General features: G+C 42.2%; 1 protein-coding gene and 1 long non-coding RNA gene across 3 annotated transcripts in view; both read left to right on the top strand.

Moving 5' to 3' along the window:
* Positions 1-340: 340 nt before the first annotated feature.
* LOC127012064 (uncharacterized) overlaps positions 341-19,357 on the top strand; it is a 49,506-nt gene continuing 30,489 nt past the window's right edge. The window contains exons 1-4 of one of the 2 annotated variants that reach the window (XR_007765510.1): positions 362-456; positions 518-577; positions 779-1,180; positions 1,236-1,492. Coding sequence is in view for 1 of the 2 variants with exons in the window: in XM_050890248.1 (XP_050746205.1) it covers positions 1,115-1,180 (66 nt within the window). In the remaining variant the exon portion in view is untranslated. Of the gene's footprint in view, positions 457-517; positions 578-778; positions 1,181-1,235; positions 1,493-19,357 lie in introns of those variants that run through there. The other variant, XM_050890248.1, reaches the window with a different exon arrangement.
* Positions 6,550-14,268, top strand: LOC127012066 (uncharacterized). The gene is made up of 3 exons (XR_007765512.1): positions 6,550-7,013; positions 8,561-8,649; positions 14,156-14,268. It is a non-coding gene; the product is annotated as an uncharacterized LOC127012066 (long non-coding RNA).

A 19,357-nucleotide genomic window follows, 5' to 3' on the forward strand; every position in this document is an offset into this window, starting at 1 on the left:
TACCAGACAGTGCTGCTGCTGAAAGACATTGTTGCTGGACAGTGTTAAGAAATATTATTGCTATTGGTAGAAATTGTTCCAGTGAAAAGTTGTTGGAAATTATTGCTTTAAAAAGTTGCTTGAAATTGTTGCTGAGGAAAGTTGCCAGGTAGTTGTTGCGTTATAAAGGGAAAATAAATATCAAACCGTTTGACGGTGACAAATATTCAATATTTTAGAGTAAGAGCGCTGTTAAAAGAGCATAGATGAAACGCATTAAGAAGTGACTGATGAGATAAAAAAAGCAGAACGAAAAGCAAAAAGTTTAATAATTGAATACTTAAGTGATAAGAGGTGCAAAAAACATCGATGAAAACATCGATGCATCGATGTTTTTTGAATTTTCCAAAACATCGATGTTTTTTTGACCATCGATGTTTTTGTGCTGTCACTATCAAGAAAACAAGCAAAGAAGACGTACGTAAATGAGCAGATTTTGTTATTTTTGAAATATATTATTAAAGTTATTCTTTTGCAGGAATAAAACAATCGATTAGTGGTGCAGGCGACGGCAGAAAGATGGACAAATTCCTGATGCGTAAGTATTGTTTAAAGTAACTTACAATTTGTGCAAATGCAGTCACATGTCGTACATATTTGCGTTTATATGTATGTGAGGCAACTGCGCCTACATTTTACATGTGACTGCTCTTATGTTCTTGTTTGGTTAAGAACTGAACCGAAGTGCTACATATATGTATATATAAGCTATTACTGAAATACATTTTGTATGTTTTAGAATCAACAAAGGAAAACTGTGACGCTCCTTCTCATTAATTATTCCCATGAAATGCGAAATGCAAATGCAAATTTCAAGTCTAAAGAACACTTTTAAAACACCGGAAGTGATACTAGCTTTTGATGCCATAGATGGACGTTTTACAGAGCGTTTTGCCCACTATGAAACCCGCACCGTGCCACAGATTGCCACTATAATTGACCTTAGGTTCAAGAAACTTGGTCTGCACCGGAAAACCCTGCACCAACAAATCCGGCCGAATCTTCTGCTTTTTTCCGAAACTTGCAACCGAAATTGCATCCCAAAACAGGTACAGCTCGTTCTGAAGCCATTGTGATGCTCAGGCAGCATATGGAAACTGCGAACGAACCTGAAGTCTGCGAGCCTTTGCAGTATTGGAATGTAAGTTTCAAAATTGTGTTGCCATTATTTTTTTATTAATTATTTATACTTTCAGGAGTCTTCGAACAGTATGGCGGCCTTCAAAGAGAGAGTAAAAAAAATTTATGTGTGTGCCTGCCACGTCCTGCGAGTCTGAAAAAGCCTTTAGCAAAGCTGGACAAATTATTTCCGACCGCAGGACCAGCCTTAACCCAGATATTGTTGATAAATTAATGTTTATCAACAAAAATTACCAATATCTGAATAACCAATGATCTCATTTGTTGTTATTAATTAAAGGCAAAAGAAATAAATATTTGTTTTTTAACCGTATGTCTATTTATCTATTTAACTTATTTAAAAAATATTTTTTTAATTTTTAATAACATCGATGTTTTATCGATGTTTTGGGAAAAACATCGAAAAACATCGATGTCACCATACATCGATGTTTTTGCACCTCTATAAGTGATGCCTTCTTATCTTTTGGTAACAATGAGAGCACTGCTAAGCAGATTTTTGCAAATTCAAATGCAATTTACGAGAAAAGAAGCTTGGCTTTGCAACTATATCTGCGAAAGAAACTTTAAGCCATGAAATTAAAAGGTGGCTCTTCACCCCTCAATCATTTTAACTTCTTCGATGTCCTCATTACTGAACTTATCGCATCATGAGCTAAATGATATGAATAAAATTTCCAGTTATGATGCACTTATAACGGCAATAGAGACTCTATCTGAAGATAACTTTACATTAGCTTTTGTAAAAACTCGACTTCTTGCCCAAGAGATAAAGCTTAGAAGTATTAGTAATGATACGAGTGTTAAAGTCTTGCAAGCAGTATGTAAAAAAGAGTTCAAAGATATAAAATTTAAAAATAATCCAACGCAGAAGTTCAAGAAAAAACTGTTCAAGCCAAGTTTCAACCCGAAACCAAAATGTTTTGCATTGCGGTAAGCCAGGTCATTTAAAGAAGGATTGTTTCTTTTTAAAAAGGCAGCCAAATCAGAATTTTTATGAAAACAAAAGAAAGGAAGGGCAGTCTCAGATGGCAACAGCAGCAACAACCCAACCAGATAGTAGTTTTGTCTTCATGTTGAGAAATGCAACTTCCAATACAAGGACAAACGAGCCTGCGTTTATACTAGACTCAGGAGCATCAGACCGCCTAATAAATGACACAGCATTGTTCTCCGAATATGCCATCAAATGTGAAAATCGAGATTGCCAAACGCAGAGAGTTTATCTACGCTGCAGCCAAGGAAGTTGTCAATATTACCAGCTGCGGAAACCAATTCACCTTGCAAAACGTTTTGTATTGCAAGGATATCCCACACAACCTACTACCGGTAGAGAAAATGCAGGATACAGGCATGACCATTGAATTTAAACCTGGAGGTGTAAATATATCTTAATCTAAATTGGCCTTTAATGGAATCTTTGAGTACAATGTACCTATTATACAATTTCAATTGAACAGTAAAATATTTACGTCTTAAATTTCAAATAGTGCTGAGTATCGATTATGGCATGAAAGATTAGGTCACATTAGGTCAAATTTTTAGAAATACAACGAAATAGTCTTTTTAAAGATACTAATATTTTAAGCAATATTAATTTAAACCATGAATTATGCCATTTATATGGCAAGCAATCAAAGCGAAGAGCGAGGCTCAGTTCGGAAAGTTTGTAACAGGTAGAAGAAAGCGTTTTCGACCTTATAAAGTATATTGATTCTTGATCAGGATCACTAGGCGAGTTGATCTAGCCATGTCCGTCTGTCTGTCTGTACAAAAATTTTAACTGAAATGTATTTGTCTCATCAATACCTATCGATTAACCCAACAAATTGTGCCACGTTCACTGTAACGCCTACCAACCGCCCAAAACTGTGGTGGCTACAATTGTCGCGATAGAAAATTTTTTTTTGCTAAAACGTATTTGTCTTATCAATACTACCGATTGACCCAAAAAAAAATTGGCCACGCCACTCTAACGCCGACAAACCGCCACAGTTGCCATTCTAGAATTCTTTTTTTTGACGAAATTTATTTGTTTCATTAAAATCTTTCGATTGACTTAAAAAAATATTTGGCACGCCCACTCTAACGCCCCAAACTGCTAAAAACGCTTGAAGCTGTCTGCCGCCATAACATATACCAAAATAGCCGGTAGATGGCGATTTAGATTATTTCTTTGCTGCTTATATATCTCCATTTTAATTTTTCTCCCTCAAGCTCAGTGACGGGTATCTGATAGTCGAGGCACTCGGCTATATCATTCTTCTGACGAAGCCATTGCCAACTGCACGGTTTATTTCCCTAAGAAGCCAGCTGTGACTTTCTGAATAAAATAATTACTAACTATGTGAACTATTGCTGAAAATGCATCACCTTTTGTTGTTAATTTCAATTTTCATACTTACTATGTCTTAAGTAATTGAATCGAATTCGTATACTTGGTAATTTTTTTAAGTTGATGTCATGAAGTTCTTGTCATTAATTTCAATTTTCATATTTGCTAATAATCTCAAGTAATTGAACTGAGTTTATATCCTGTTTAATTCCATTTATCCAAACCTTTACTTATGTTAACTTTTTTGGCGAATGAAATAAAGAAACAAATTAAAACTAAAGTACAAACTCGTGTCAAGAATCGAAGTGATAATCAATGTAACTTTTGATTCGGCGTGTTGAAATTTGCGTGCTCAAATATGCAAAAGTCACATAGATAATTATGCAAGCATACATATATATTTGCCTAAATGTATGTGTAAAACAAGTAGACGCACATTCCAATGTGCTCCTTCTTTCTCGCCTGTTCGTTGTTTTTTTGCCCTCTCGATATTCTTACTCACTTCTTTTCTGGCGTTGAGAGCGTGCAGTTCAAAAAACCTAAGTGTGCATTATTATTTGTTCATTGCGGGTTGTGTGGTTAATACTTAATTGTATTACTTATTTATTATCAAAAACCATAATTATTATATAGAAAATTTGTAAAAAAAAAGAAAATAAAAAACGAAGTGGAAGAATTAATTTATTATTTAAAAAAAATTCTGAAGATGTCACAATCTTTAAACAGTTGGTCTGAAACAACTACAAGACTCCACATGAATCCGCCTCAAGAACTAACCAATTATTTAACGGTAATAGGATAATATGCCAGAGGGAGTGAAATATTTCGTTTGTGCCCAATCGGAGGGGGTAGGCGACTGCTGAATGTCTCCTTGATACAAGGGGGTGTAATGAGCACCTTGTCGCTGGCACGGGGTTGCGCGATAGGTTTGTTAAACGGGGTATATGATAGTTAGAACATTTCGCGGTACAAGGGCTTATCGTGATCGCCTTGTCGCTGTCACGGGGATGCAAAGGATGATCCGGGATTTGGACGCGGGTTAAATCGCTCCGCTAGACATGGGGGGTAGTGAGCACTTTATCGCTGGCACGGGAATCGGATATACGGACAATCTCGTCGATGCCTTTATTGTTCTGTTGATTAGGGCTTAAATATGATTTGACCTAACGTTAGTATATAAGATATCTGCTGTGTACGTCGTTCACGTTGAGGGCAACTTTGGTCTACTTTGGTTGACCGACCGAGGTGACCCCATTTCTTTTTGATGACTGTGTAAGCGGTGCTAAATGTTACCACCTGCTGCTGTGTCAACAATACCCGGGCTGGTGATGTCTGCGCTTTGTTGTGGCTGGTCGTTGTTCCGTGTAAGCAGTGCAGTGATGACGATCTGAGTCAAATGATATACGTCGTATTCTTCCTCGTCAACTAGTGGTACCTTTCTATAGAATATCAGAGTTTCGTCTAACTCCTGGACTTCGGAGACCATCACCTGACATTTCATCCGTAGTGGTTTTCATCACATTTATTGTACTATCTAAGATTGACGTCTAATTTTTCAGTAAATGTGTATTGTATCTTGAGAATGACATCCTCCATATTTTGTGCATACTTAGAGTCCAGCACCCCAAATAGTCCATTGGCGAGATTCTCCACCTGATTTAGAGCTCCTCTCCGTTGCCGATGATGATCGAACAGTTGTTGGTCATCATATAACTCGCTTGCCTCTTGTTTGACTAAATTAACTACTGTTGGGCGGGATACGCTACAGCCTTACTAGAGTCTGCCATAATTGCCACAGCACGGGTGGTGTTGGCCAGGCATTATGAGTCGGCACATAACCTTGGGCATCTTCGAACAACTTCTTTAAATATTCAGCTGCCTACCTGATCGTCCAGTGGTAGTATTGCCAGTCGATGAATTGCTTTCGTGAATTCTTCTGCTGACATCCGGAGGTTGACGACTCTGACTTTCCCGTTCTTTCCAGTGTGTACCGTTACCACTCTTACTAGTGGCCATTGCAATGGTGGTATATCATCTTTAAGTCTCCTACGGTCACTGCCTTTCGTTTCCTTGTCCATTTTGATCGATTTCAAAAATCCTGCCTGACCTTGTCTATCTGTTTCCATCTGGTTATCTTATTTCCTTTATATGAATATCGGAAGATGCAGTCAGAGTACCTTGTCGCTGGCACGGGGTTGCGCGATAGGTTTGTTAAACGGGGTATATGATAGTTAGAACATTTCGCGGTACAAGGGCTTATCGTGATCGCCTTGTCGCTGTCACGGGGATGCAAAGGATGATCCGGGATTTGGACGCGGGTTAAATCGCTCCGCTAGACATGGGGGGTAGTGAGCACTTTATCGCTGGCACGGGAATCGGATATACGGACAATCTCGTCGATGCCTTTATTGTTCTGTTGATTAGGGCTTAAATATGATTTGACCTAACGTTAGTATATAAGATATCTGCTGTGTACGTCGTTCACGTTGAGGGCAACTTTGGTCTACTTTGGTTGACCGACCGAGGTGACCCCATTTCTTTTTGATGACTGTGTAAGCGGTGCTAAATGTTACCACCTGCTGCTGTGTCAACAATACCCGGGCTGGTGATGTCTGCGCTTTGTTGTGGCTGGTCGTTGTTCCGTGTAAGCAGTGCAGTGATGACGATCGGAGTCAAATGATATACGTCGTATTCTTCCTCGTCAACTAGTGGTACCTTTCTATAGAATATCAGAGTTTCGTCTAACTCCTGGACTTCGGAGACCATCACCTGATATAAGGCATGCAGGGTGTCCTGAGTCACAGCTAGCCGTCTTCCTTTTGGCAGTTCAGCCTGAATCTTTATAAGCTCTTCTCGCAGTTGCGTTACGGAGATTAGAGCTGTGCTAACTACACCTCTTGTTAGCTCAGTTACGATATTAATCTCGGCTGTATGCGCCCTCTTGATGTGGCCTGCTATTAGTGTTAGCTCTGATGTTATTTGGGCTATGATTCCAGTCCTTATAGTATTCTCTAGATTAGTGACTTGTGCTTTCATGTGTCTAATCCTATGTTACATTTCATCCGTAGTGGTTTTCATCACATTTATTGTACTATCTAAGATTGACGTCTAATTTTTCAGTAAATGTGTATTGTATCCTCCATGTTTTGTGCATACTTAGAGTCCAGCACCCCAAATAGTCCATTGGCGAGATTCTCCACCTGATTTAGAGCTCCTCTCCGTTGCCGATGATGATCGAACAGTTGTTGGTCATCATATAACTCGCTTGCCTCTTGTTTGACTAAATTAACTACTGTTGGGCGGGATACGCTACAGCCTTACTAGAGTCTGCCATAATTGCCACAGCACGGGTGGTGTTGGCCAGGCATTATGAGTCGGCACATAACCTTGGGCATCTTCGAACAACTTCTTTAAATATTCAGCTGCCTACCTGATCGTCCAGTGGTAGTATTGCCAGTCGATGAATTGCTTTCGTGAATTCTTCTGCTGACATCCGGAGGTTGACGACTCTGACTTTCCCGTTCTTTCCAGTGTATACCGTTACCACTCTTACTAGTGGCCATTGCAATGGTGGTATATCATCTTTAGGTCTCCTACGGCCACTGCCTTTCGTTTCCTTGTCCATTTTGATCGATTTCAAAAATCCTGCCTGACCTTGTCTATCTGTTTCCATCTGGTTATCTTATTTCCTTTATATGAATATCGGAAGATGCAGTCAGAGTACCTTGTCGCTGGCACGGGGTTGCGCGATAGGTTTGTTAAACGGGGTATATGATAGTTAGAACATTTCGCGGTACAAGGGCTTATCGTGATCGCCTTGTCGCTGTCACGGGGATGCAAAGGATGATCCGGGATTTGGACGCGGGTTAAATCGCTCCGCTAGACATGGGGGGTAGTGAGCACTTTATCGCTGGCACGGGAATCGGATATACGGACAATCTCGTCGATGCCTTTATTGTTCTGTTGATTAGGGCTTAAATATGATTTGACCTAACGTTAGTATATAAGATATCTGCTGTGTACGTCGTTCACGTTGAGGGCAACTTTGGTCTACTTTGGTTGACCGACCGAGGTGACCCCATTTCTTTTTGATGACTGTGTAAGCGGTGCTAAATGTTACCACCTGCTGCTGTGTCAACAATACCCGGGCTGGTGATGTCTGCGCTTTGTTGTGGCTGGTCGTTGTTCCGTGTAAGCAGTGCAGTGATGACGATCGGAGTCAAATGATATACGTCGTATTCTTCCTCGTCAACTAGTGGTACCTTTCTATAGAATATCAGAGTTTCGTCTAACTCCTGGACTTCGGAGACCATCACCTGATATAAGGCATGCAGGGTGTCCTGAGTCACAGCTAGCCGTCTTCCTTTTGGCAGTTCAGCCTGAATCTTTATAAGCTCTTCTCGCAGTTGCGTTACGGAGATTAGAGCTGTGCTAACTACACCTCTTGTTAGCTCAGTTACGATATTAATCTCGGCTGTATGCGCCCTCTTGATGTGGCCTGCTATTAGTGTTAGCTCTGATGTTATTTGGGCTATGATTCCAGTCCTTATAGTATTCTCTAGATTAGTGACTTGTGCTTTCATGTGTCTAATCCTATGTTACATTTCATCCGTAGTGGTTTTCATCACATTTATTGTACTATCTAAGATTGACGTCTAATTTTTCAGTAAATGTGTATTGTATCCTCCATGTTTTGTGCATACTTAGAGTCCAGCACCCCAAATAGTCCATTGGCGAGATTCTCCACCTGATTTAGAGCTCCTCTCCGTTGCCGATGATGATCGAACAGTTGTTGGTCATCATATAACTCGCTTGCCTCTTGTTTGACTAAATTAACTACTGTTGGGCGGGATACGCTACAGCCTTACTAGAGTCTGCCATAATTGCCACAGCACGGGTGGTGTTGGCCAGGCATTATGAGTCGGCACATAACCTTGGGCATCTTCGAACAACTTCTTTAAATATTCAGCTGCCTGCCTGATCGTCCAGTGGTAGTATTGCCAGTCGATGAATTGCTTTCGTGAATTCTTCTGCTGACATCAGGAGGTTGACGACTCTGACTTTCCCGTTCTTTCCAGTGTGTACCGTTACCACTCTTACTAGTGGCCATTGCAATGGTGGTATATCATCTTTAAGTCTTCTACGGCCACTGCCTTTCGTTTCCTTGTGCATTTTGACCGATTTCAAAAATCCTGCCTGACCTTGTCTATATGTTTCCATCTGGTTATCTTACTTCCTTTATATGAATATAGGAAGATGCAGTCAGAGTACCTTGTCGCTGGCACGGGGTTGCGCGATAGGTTTGTTAAACGGGGTATATGATAGTTAGAACATTTCGCGGTACAAGGGCTTATCGTGATCGCCTTGTCGCTGTCACGGGGATGCAAAGGATGATCCGGGATTTGGACGCGGGTTAAATCGCTCCGCTAGACATGGGGGGTAGTGAGCACTTTATCGCTGGCACGGGAATCGGATATACGGACAATCTCGTCGATGCCTTTATTGTTCTGTTGATTAGGGCTTAAATATGATTTGACCTAACGTTAGTATATAAGATATCTGCTGTGTACGTCGTTCACGTTGAGGGCAACTTTGGTCTACTTTGGTTGACCGACCGAGGTGACCCCATTTCTTTTTGATGACTGTGTAAGCGGTGCTAAATGTTACCACCTGCTGCTGTGTCAACAATACCCGGGCTGGTGATGTCTGCGCTTTGTTGTGGCTGGTCGTTGTTCCGTGTAAGCAGTGCAGTGATGACGATCTGAGTCAAATGATATACGTCGTATTCTTCCTCGTCAACTAGTGGTACCTTTCTATAGAATATCAGAGTTTCGTCTAACTCCTGGACTTCGGAGACCATCACCTGACATTTCATCCGTAGTGGTTTTCATCACATTTATTGTACTATCTAAGATTGACGTCTAATTTTTCAGTAAATGTGTATTGTATCTTGAGAATGACATCCTCCATGTTTTGTGCATACTTAGAGTCCAGCACCCCAAATAGTCCATTGGCGAGATTCTCCACCTGATTTAGAGCTCCTCTCCGTTGCCGATGATGATCGAACAGTTGTTGGTCATCATATAACTCGCTTGCCTCTTGTTTGAGTAAATTAGCTACTGTTGGGCGGGATACGCTACAGCCTTACTAGAGTCTGCCATAATTGCCACAGCACGGGTGGTGTTGGCCAGGCATTATGAGTCGGCACATAACCTTGGGCATCTTCGAACAACTTCTTTAAATATTCAGCTGCCTGCCTGATCGTCCAGTGGTAGTATTGCCAGTCGATGAATTGCTTTCGTGAATTCTTCTGCTGACATCCGGAGGTTGACGACTCTGACTTTCCCGTTCTTTCCAGTGTGTACCGTTACCACTCTTACTAGTGGCCATTGCAATGGTGGTATATCATCTTTAAGTCTTCTACGGCCACTGCCTTTCGTTTCCTTGTGCATTTTGACCGATTTCAAAAATCCTGCCTGACCTTGTCTATATGTTTCCATCTGGTTATCTTACTTCCTTTATATGAATATAGGAAGATGCAGTCAGAGTACCTTGTCGCTGGCACGGGGTTGCGCGATAGGTTTGTTAAACGGGGTATATGATAGTTAGAACATTTCGCGGTACAAGGGCTTATCGTGATCGCCTTGTCGCTGTCACGGGGATGCAAAGGATGATCCGGGATTTGGACGCGGGTTAAATCGCTCCGCTAGACATGGGGGGTAGTGAGCACTTATCGCTGGCACGGGAATCGGATATACGGACAATCTCGTCGATGCCTTTATTGTTCTGTTGATTAGGGCTTAAATATGATTTGACCTAACGTTAGTATATAAGATATCTGCTGTGTACGTCGTTCACGTTGAGGGCAACTTTGGTCTACTTTGGTTGACCGACCGAGGTGACCCCATTTCTTTTTGATGACTGTGTAAGCGGTGCTAAATGTTACCACCTGCTGCTGTGTCAACAATACCCGGGCTGGTGATGTCTGCGCTTTGTTGTGGCTGGTCGTTGTTCCGTGTAAGCAGTGCAGTGATGACGATCTGAGTCAAATGATATACGTCGTATTCTTCCTCGTCAACTAGTGGTACCTTTCTATAGAATATCAGAGTTTCGTCTAACTCCTGGACTTCGGAGACCATCACCTGACATTTCATCCGTAGTGGTTTTCATCACATTTATTGTACTATCTAAGATTGACGTCTAATTTTTCAGTAAATGTGTATTGTATCTTGAGAATGACATCCTCCATGTTTTGTGCATACTTAGAGTCCAGCACCCCAAATAGTCCATTGGCGAGATTCTCCACCTGATTTAGAGCTCCTCTCCGTTGCCGATGATGATCGAACAGTTGTTGGTCATCATATAACTCGCTTGCCTCTTGTTTGAGTAAATTAGCTACTGTTGGGCGGGATACGCTACAGCCTTACTAGAGTCTGCCATAATTGCCACAGCACGGGTGGTGTTGGCCAGGCATTATGAGTCGGCACATAACCTTGGGCATCTTCGAACAACTTCTTTAAATATTCAGCTGCCTGCCTGATCGTCCAGTGGTAGTATTGCCAGTCGATGAATTGCTTTCGTGAATTCTTCTGCTGACATCCGGAGGTTGACGACTCTGACTTTCCCGTTCTTTCCAGTGTGTACCGTTACCACTCTTACTAGTGGCCATTGCAATGGTGGTATATCATCTTTAAGTCTTCTACGGCCACTGCCTTTCGTTTCCTTGTGCATTTTGACCGATTTCAAAAATCCTGCCTGACCTTGTCTATATGTTTCCATCTGGTTATCTTACTTCCTTTATATGAATATAGGAAGATGCAGTCAGAGTACCTTGTCGCTGGCACGGGGTTGCGCGATAGGTTTGTTAAACGGGGTATATGATAGTTAGAACATTTCGCGGTACAAGGGCTTATCGTGATCGCCTTGTCGCTGTCACGGGGATGCAAAGGATGATCCAGGATTTGGACGCGGGTTAAATCGCTTCGCTAGACATGTGGGGTAGTGAGCACCTTATCGCTGGCACGGGAATCGGATATACGGACAATCTCGTCGATGCCTTTATTGTTCTGTTGATTAGGGCTTAAGTATGATTTGACCTAACGTTAGTATATAAGATATCTGCTGTGTACGTCGTTCACGTTGAGGGCAACTTTGGTCCACTTTGGTTGACCGACCGAGGTGACCCCATTTCTTTTTGATGACTGTGTAAGCGGTGCTAAATGTTACCACCTGCTGCTGTGTCAACAATACCAGGGCTGGTGATGTCTGCGCTTTGTTGTGGCTGGTCGTTGTTCGGTGTAAGCAGTGCACTGAACAACTGGTCGTGTAAAAAAACGAGAATAAGCTTTAATTTTTTGCCAGTTGTTGATATGTTGCTCGTTCCGTATACTTATCTACTGTTTCAGTTTGCATACGGGAGGACGACCCGTCTGCCACAAGGATTTTATCGCATTTATCCTGGTCCAAGCTGCTTCGTCGGGGACATGTACTGTGCACCCGTAGTCCGATTGACTTCAGTGCCTCCTTTTACTGGATGATGGGTCCGTTTTGGTTTTAGGACGTGATGTCGTGTCCCTTCACCGTAGTATCAGCTCTATCTTGCGTGCCGACGTGTCCTGGGATGATGATTCAGATTCTGGTTTTGAATGAATCCGATCCATATGTACTTAAACTTAATAAAGTTGCTGAGTTTTCCTACTCATTTATGTCTTCTTTCCCTCTTTTTTTCTGAGGTTTCATATATCATCTAAAATGCCCGTGTTATGCCCGTTGCGTTTTATGGAACTTGAACTCTACCTGTATCTCCAATTCTTGCTCTTTACTGACTAACACTCCTGGGTTTTATATATGCTACCACCATCTTACGGTCTTGATTAGTTCTTCATGTGGACCTGTTATAGATGGCCTGCGTGGCCAGTGACGGTGGAACCTGGCTCGGTTATCTTTCTTCCTCAAGGCCGTTTTGCTGTTGTCCGGTTGGCCGTGCTTGCTGTTACCCTGCGTGATCGTCCAGTGCCTGTTGCTGATCCGCTGGCTATGTACTACGATTTGTTCAGTGACTCGGGTCATGAGCTATGTTCCTCCTTTTTTTTTTAATAAATATATAAATAATAAATATATATTTTGTTCTATTCTGTATTCACTTATGTGTGTACATGATGATCTGTTTCGTGGTGATCTTTTGAAGGATCCTTTTTGTTTCCCTAGACTTGTTGATGAGGACAACAACTGCTGCTTGGTATCTCAATTGAATGGGTGACCATTGTTGCCGTGCTTTTTTCTATTGTCTATTGGATGGACGGGTAACGTAATCACAGGACTCGTCGCAATGCAGTCGGCCTTGATTGTCAAGATTCCACCATTTCGGACCTGTATTTTTCTTCATTCTTAACTACAAACATAGGCTAGCGTTGTTTTCTTTGTGTTACCAAAAATCCATGCGTTTGGAACATCGAGAGGATACTATATGCATGTTGTGTTGATTTTTTAGGGACCACAAACCATTTTTTGTCCACCGTGAATTGCCGCCAGCGTTCATTTTAATTATTCGTGTGATGTCCCTTACGTTGTTTTCCTTACATTGCACAATACCGGTCCTCTTGAAATTTTTGTGCATTGATTCAAGTCATTCATGGTTAATGCAAATTGATGGTCCCTATCACCAATCGCGAGATACTTAGTGTCTGTCTTTCTTTCAAGTATCTGACCTTGGATGACGATCGGAGTCAAATGATATACGTCGTATTCTTCCTCGTCAACTAGTGGTACCTTTCTATAGAATATCAGAGTTTCGTCTAACTCCTGGACTTCGGAGACCATCACCTGATATAAGGCATGCAGGGTGTCCTGAGTCACAGCTAGCCGTCTTCCTTTTGGCAGTTCAGCCTGAATCTTTATAAGCTCTTCTCGCAGTTGCGTTACGGAGATTAGAGCTGTGCTAACTACACCTCTTGTTAGCTCAGTTACGATATTAATCTCGGCTGTATGCGCCCTCTTGATGTGGCCTGCTATTAGTGTTAGCTCTGATGTTATTTGGGCTATGATTCCAGTCCTTATAGTATTCTCTAGATTAGTGACTTGTGCTTTCATGTGTCTAATCCTATGTTACATTTCATCCGTAGTGGTTTTCATCACATTTATTGTACTATCTAAGATTGACGTCTAATTTTTCAGTAAATGTGTATTGTATCCTCCATGTTTTGTGCATACTTAGAGTCCAGCACCCCAAATAGTCCATTGGCGAGATTCTCCACCTGATTTAGAGCTCCTCTCCGTTGCCGATGATGATCGAACAGTTGTTGGTCATCATATAACTCGCTTGCCTCTTGTTTGACTAAATTAACTACTGTTGGGCGGGATACGCTACAGCCTTACTAGAGTCTGCCATAATTGCCACAGCACGGGTGGTGTTGGCCAGGCATTATGAGTCGGCACATAACCTTGGGCATCTTCGAACAACTTCTTTAAATATTCAGCTGCCTACCTGATCGTCCAGTGGTAGTATTGCCAGTCGATGAATTGCTTTCGTGAATTCTTCTGCTGACATCCGGAGGTTGACGACTCTGACTTTCCCGTTCTTTCCAGTGTATACCGTTACCACTCTTACTAGTGGCCATTGCAATGGTGGTATATCATCTTTAGGTCTCCTACGGCCACTGCCTTTCGTTTCCTTGTCCATTTTGATCGATTTCAAAAATCCTGCCTGACCTTGTCTATCTGTTTCCATCTGGTTATCTTATTTCCTTTATATGAATATCGGAAGATGCAGTCAGAGTACCTTGTCGCTGGCACGGGGTTGCGCGATAGGTTTGTTAAACGGGGTATATGATAGTTAGAACATTTCGCGGTACAAGGGCTTATCGTGATCGCCTTGTCGCTGTCACGGGGATGCAAAGGATGATCCGGGATTTGGACGCGGGTTAAATCGCTCCGCTAGACATGGGGGGTAGTGAGCACTTTATCGCTGGCACGGGAATCGGATATACGGACAATCTCGTCGATGCCTTTATTGTTCTGTTGATTAGGGCTTAAATATGATTTGACCTAACGTTAGTATATAAGATATCTGCTGTGTACGTCGTTCACGTTGAGGGCAACTTTGGTCTACTTTGGTTGACCGACCGAGGTGACCCCATTTCTTTTTGATGACTGTGTAAGCGGTGCTAAATGTTACCACCTGCTGCTGTGTCAACAATACCCGGGCTGGTGATGTCTGCGCTTTGTTGTGGCTGGTCGTTGTTCCGTGTAAGCAGTGCAGTGATGACGATCTGAGTCAAATGATATACGTCGTATTCTTCCTCGTCAACTAGTGGTACCTTTCTATAGAATATCAGAGTTTCGTCTAACTCCTGGACTTCGGAGACCATCACCTGACATTTCATCCGTAGTGGTTTTTATCACATTTATTGTACTATCTAAGATTGACGTCTAATTTTTCAGTAAATGTGTATTGTATCTTGAGAATGACATCCTCCATATTTTGTGCATACTTAGAGTCCAGCACCCCAAATAGTCCATTGGCGAGATTCTCCACCTGATTTAGAGCTCCTCTCCGTTGCCGATGATGATCGAACAGTTGTTGGTCATCATATAACTCGCTTGCCTCTTGTTTGACTAAATTAACTACTGTTGGGCGGGATACGCTACAGCCTTACTAGAGTCTGCCATAATTGCCACAGCACGGGTGGTGTTGGCCAGGCATTATGAGTCGGCACATAACCTTGGGCATCTTCGAACAACTTCTTTAAATATTCAGCTGCCTGCCTGATCGTCCAGTGGTAGTATTGCCAGTCGATGAATTGCTTTCGTGAATTCTTCTGCTGACATCCGGAGGTTGACGACTCTGACTTTCCCGTTCTTTCCAGTGTGTACCGTTACCACTCTTACTAGTGGCCATTGCAATGGTGGTATATCATCTTTAAGTCTCCTACGGCCACTGCCTTTCGTTTCCTTGTGCATTTTGACCGATTTCAAAAATCCTGCCTGACCTTGTCTATCTGTTTCCATCTGGTTATCTTACTTCCTTTATATGAATATAGGAAGATGCAGTCAGAGTACCTTGTCGCTGGCACGGGGTTGCGCGATAGGTTTGTTAAACGGGGTATATGATAGTTAGAACATTTCGCGGTACAAGGGCTTATCGTGATCGCCTTGTCGCTGTCACGGGGATGCAAAGGATGATCCAGGATTTGGACGCGGGTTAAATCGCTCCGCTAGACATGGGGGGTAGTGAGCACCTTATCGCTGGCACGGGAATCGGATATACGGACAATCTCGTCGATGCCTTTATTGTTCTGTTGATTAGGGCTTAAATATGATTTGACCTAACGTTAGTATATAAGATATCTGCTGTGTACGTCGTTCACGTTGAGGGCAACTTTGGTCCACTTTGGTTGACCGACCGAGGTGACCCCATTTCTTTTTGATGACTGTGTAAGCGGTGCTAAATGTTACCACCTGCTGCTGTGTCAACAATACCAGGGCTGGTGATGTCTGCGCTTTGTTGTGGCTGGTCGTTGTTCGGTGTAAGCAGTGCACTGAACAACTGGTCGTGTAAAAAAACGAGAATAAGATTTAATTTTTTGCCAGTTGTTGATATGTTGCTCGTTCCGTATACTTATCTACTGTTTCAGTTTGCATACGGGAGGACGACCCGTCTGCCACAAGGATTTTATCGCATTTATCCTGGTCCAAGCTGCTTCGTCGGGGACATGTACTGTGCACCCGTAGTCCGATTGACTTCAGTGCCTCCTTTTACTGGATGATGGGTCCGTTTTGGTTTTAGGACGTGATGTCGTGTCCCTTCACTGTAGTATCAGCTCTATCTTGCGTGCCGACGTGTCCTGGGATGATGATTCAGATTCTGGTTTTGAATGAATCCGATCCATATGTACTTAAACTTAATAAAGTTTCTGAGTTTTCCTACTCATTTATGTCTTCTTTCCCTCTTTTTTTCTGAGGTTTCATATATCATCTAAAATGCCCGTGTTATGCCCGTTGCGTTTTATGGAACTTGAACTCTACCTGTATCTCCAATTCTTGCTCTTTACTGACTAACACTCCTGGGTTTTATATATGCTACCACCATCTTACGGTCTTGATTAGTTCTTCATGTGGACCTGTTATAGATGGCCTGCGTGGCCAGTGACGGTGGAACCTGGCTCGGTTATCTTTCTTCCTCAAGGCCGTTTTGCTGTTGTCCGGTTGGCCGTGCTTGCTGTTACCCTGCGTGATCGTCCAGTGCCTGTTGCTGATCCGCTGGCTATGTACTACGATTTGTTCAGTGACTCGGGTCATGAGCTATGTTCCTCCTTTTTTTTTTAATAAATATATAAATAATAAATATATATTTTGTTCTATTCTGTATTCACTTATGTGTGTACATGATGATCTGTTTCGTGGTGATCTTTTGAAGGATCCTTTTTGTTCCCCTAGACTTGTTGATGAGGACAACAACTGCTGCTTGGTATCTCAATTGAATGGGTGACCATTGTTGCCGTGCTTTTTTCTATTGTCTATTGGATGGACGGGTAACGTAATCACAGGACTCGTCGCAATGCAGTCGGCCTTGATTGTCAAGATTCCACCATTTCGGACCTGTATTTTTCTTCATTCTTAACTACAAACATAGGCTAGCGTTGTTTTCTTTGTGTTACCAAAAATCCATGCGTTTGGAACATCGAGAGGATACTATATGCATGTTGTGTTGATTTTTTAGGGACCACAAACCATTTTTTGTCCACCGTGAATTGCCGCCAGCGTTCATTTTAATTATTCGTGTGATGTCCCTTACGTTGTTTTCCTTACATTGCACAATACCGGTCCTCTTGAAATTTTTGTGCATTGATTCAAGTCATTCATGGTTAATGCAAATTGATGGTCCCTATCACCAATCGCGAGATACTTAGTGTCTGTCTTTCTTTCAAGTATCTGACCTTGGATGACGATCGGAGTCAAATGATATACGTCGTATTCTTCCTCGTCAACTAGTGGTACCTTTCTATAGAATATCAGAGTTTCGTCTAACTCCTGGACTTCGGAGACCATCACCTGATATAAGGCATGCAGGGTGTCCTGAGTCACAGCTAGCCGTCTTCCTTTTGGCAGTTCAGCCTGAATCTTTATAAGCTCTTCTCGCAGTTGCGTTACGGAGATTAGAGCTGTGCTAACTACACCTCTTGTTAGCTCAGTTACGATATTAATCTCGGCTGTATGCGCCCTCTTGATGTGGCCTGCTATTAGTGTTAGCTCTGATGTTATTTGGGCTATGATTCCAGTCCTTATAGAATTCTCTAGATTAGTGACTTGTGCTTTCATGTGTCTAATCCTATGTTACATTTCATCCGTAGTGGTTTTCATCACATTTATTGTACTATCTAAGATTGACGTCTAATTTTTCAGTAAATGTGTATTGTATCCTCCATGTTTTGTGCATACTTAGAGTCCAGCACCCCAAATAGTCCATTGGCGAGATTCTCCACCTGATTTAGAGCTCCTCTCCGTTGCCGATGATGATCGAACAGTTGTTGGTCATCATATAACTCGCTTGCCTCTTGTTTGACTAAATTAACTACTGTTGGGCGGGATACGCTACAGCCTTACTAGAGTCTGCCATAATTGCCACAGCACGGGTGGTGTTGGCCAGGCATTATGAGTCGGCACATAACCTTGGGCATCTTCGAACAACTTCTTTAAATATTCAGCTGCCTGCCTGATCGTCCAGTGGTAGTATTGCCAGTCGATGAATTGCTTTCGTGAATTCTTCTGCTGACATCCGGAGGTTGACGACTCTGACTTTCCCGTTCTTTCCAGTGTGTACCGTTACCACTCTTACTAGTGGCCATTGCAATGGTGGTATATCATCTTTAAGTCTCCTACGGCCACTGCCTTTCGTTTCCTTGTGCATTTTGACCGATTTCAAAAATCCTGCCTGACCTTGTCTATCTGTTTCCATCTGGTTATCTTACTTCCTTTATATGAATATCGGAAGATGCAGTCAGAGTCCCTCCGATCAAGAAATGTTCAGGAGTTAAGACAGCCAAATCGCATGGGCTGGAATAGATGGGAGTGAGAGGCCGTGAGTTTATGTCGATAACAACTTTTTTTAGTTCTTCATGTGCCAAATCTGCCGTTGATACCAAGCGAATTAATATATGTTTTGCAGACTTCACTTCCGCCTCCCACAGACCCCAACAATGAGGAGAGATGTTAAAGGGTCGTGAAATTTGTACTCTATCTGTAGGTAATCGACTCAAAGCCTGTCCTAACAACCTTGGCCGTGCCTGACAACAGGTATAACAGATGAGAGTTGTTTTCCCTTTATCGTTCAGAATTACTGTCAAATTAAGCTGCCGATGTTTGTTCTCAAATATAAGGCGTGTTTTTTCGTGGGAAGCTGAAAGTTTTTCATCAAAACATAGATTGCAGTTTTGTAACCGTCCTCCAACTCGCACAACCTTGGTGTCCAGAAATGGGTCTAACGAACGGTACGTATCTGAAACTGCCACACAGTCGTTCTTTTGCAGTTGAGCATAGTAGGCTGGAATGCTATTAATTGTATGGGTTGCATTATTCGTTGTGATGCCCGTGCTCGTTGTTTTTGCGTTAATGGTCCTGTCTCTTTTAGGGAGTCTGGCCGGCAATTGTTGCAAAAACGTAAAATCCAAGATGTTATTCCTACCAAGGTGTCAAACTATCCGCGGTGATTGATTTCCGTGGTCCAATCTGTGACCTTGAATTGACACAGAAATTTATAAGATATGTTCATTTGTTCTGGATTCCTTTTGCTCAGTATGTGCCTATGTTGTGATATCCAAGACTCTTACCGTTTTGTTAAAGAAGCCG

This window comes from Drosophila biarmipes, unplaced genomic scaffold, assembly GCF_025231255.1.
Source record: "Drosophila biarmipes strain raj3 unplaced genomic scaffold, RU_DBia_V1.1 ptg000017l, whole genome shotgun sequence".
Taxonomy (NCBI): domain Eukaryota; kingdom Metazoa; phylum Arthropoda; class Insecta; order Diptera; family Drosophilidae; genus Drosophila; species Drosophila biarmipes.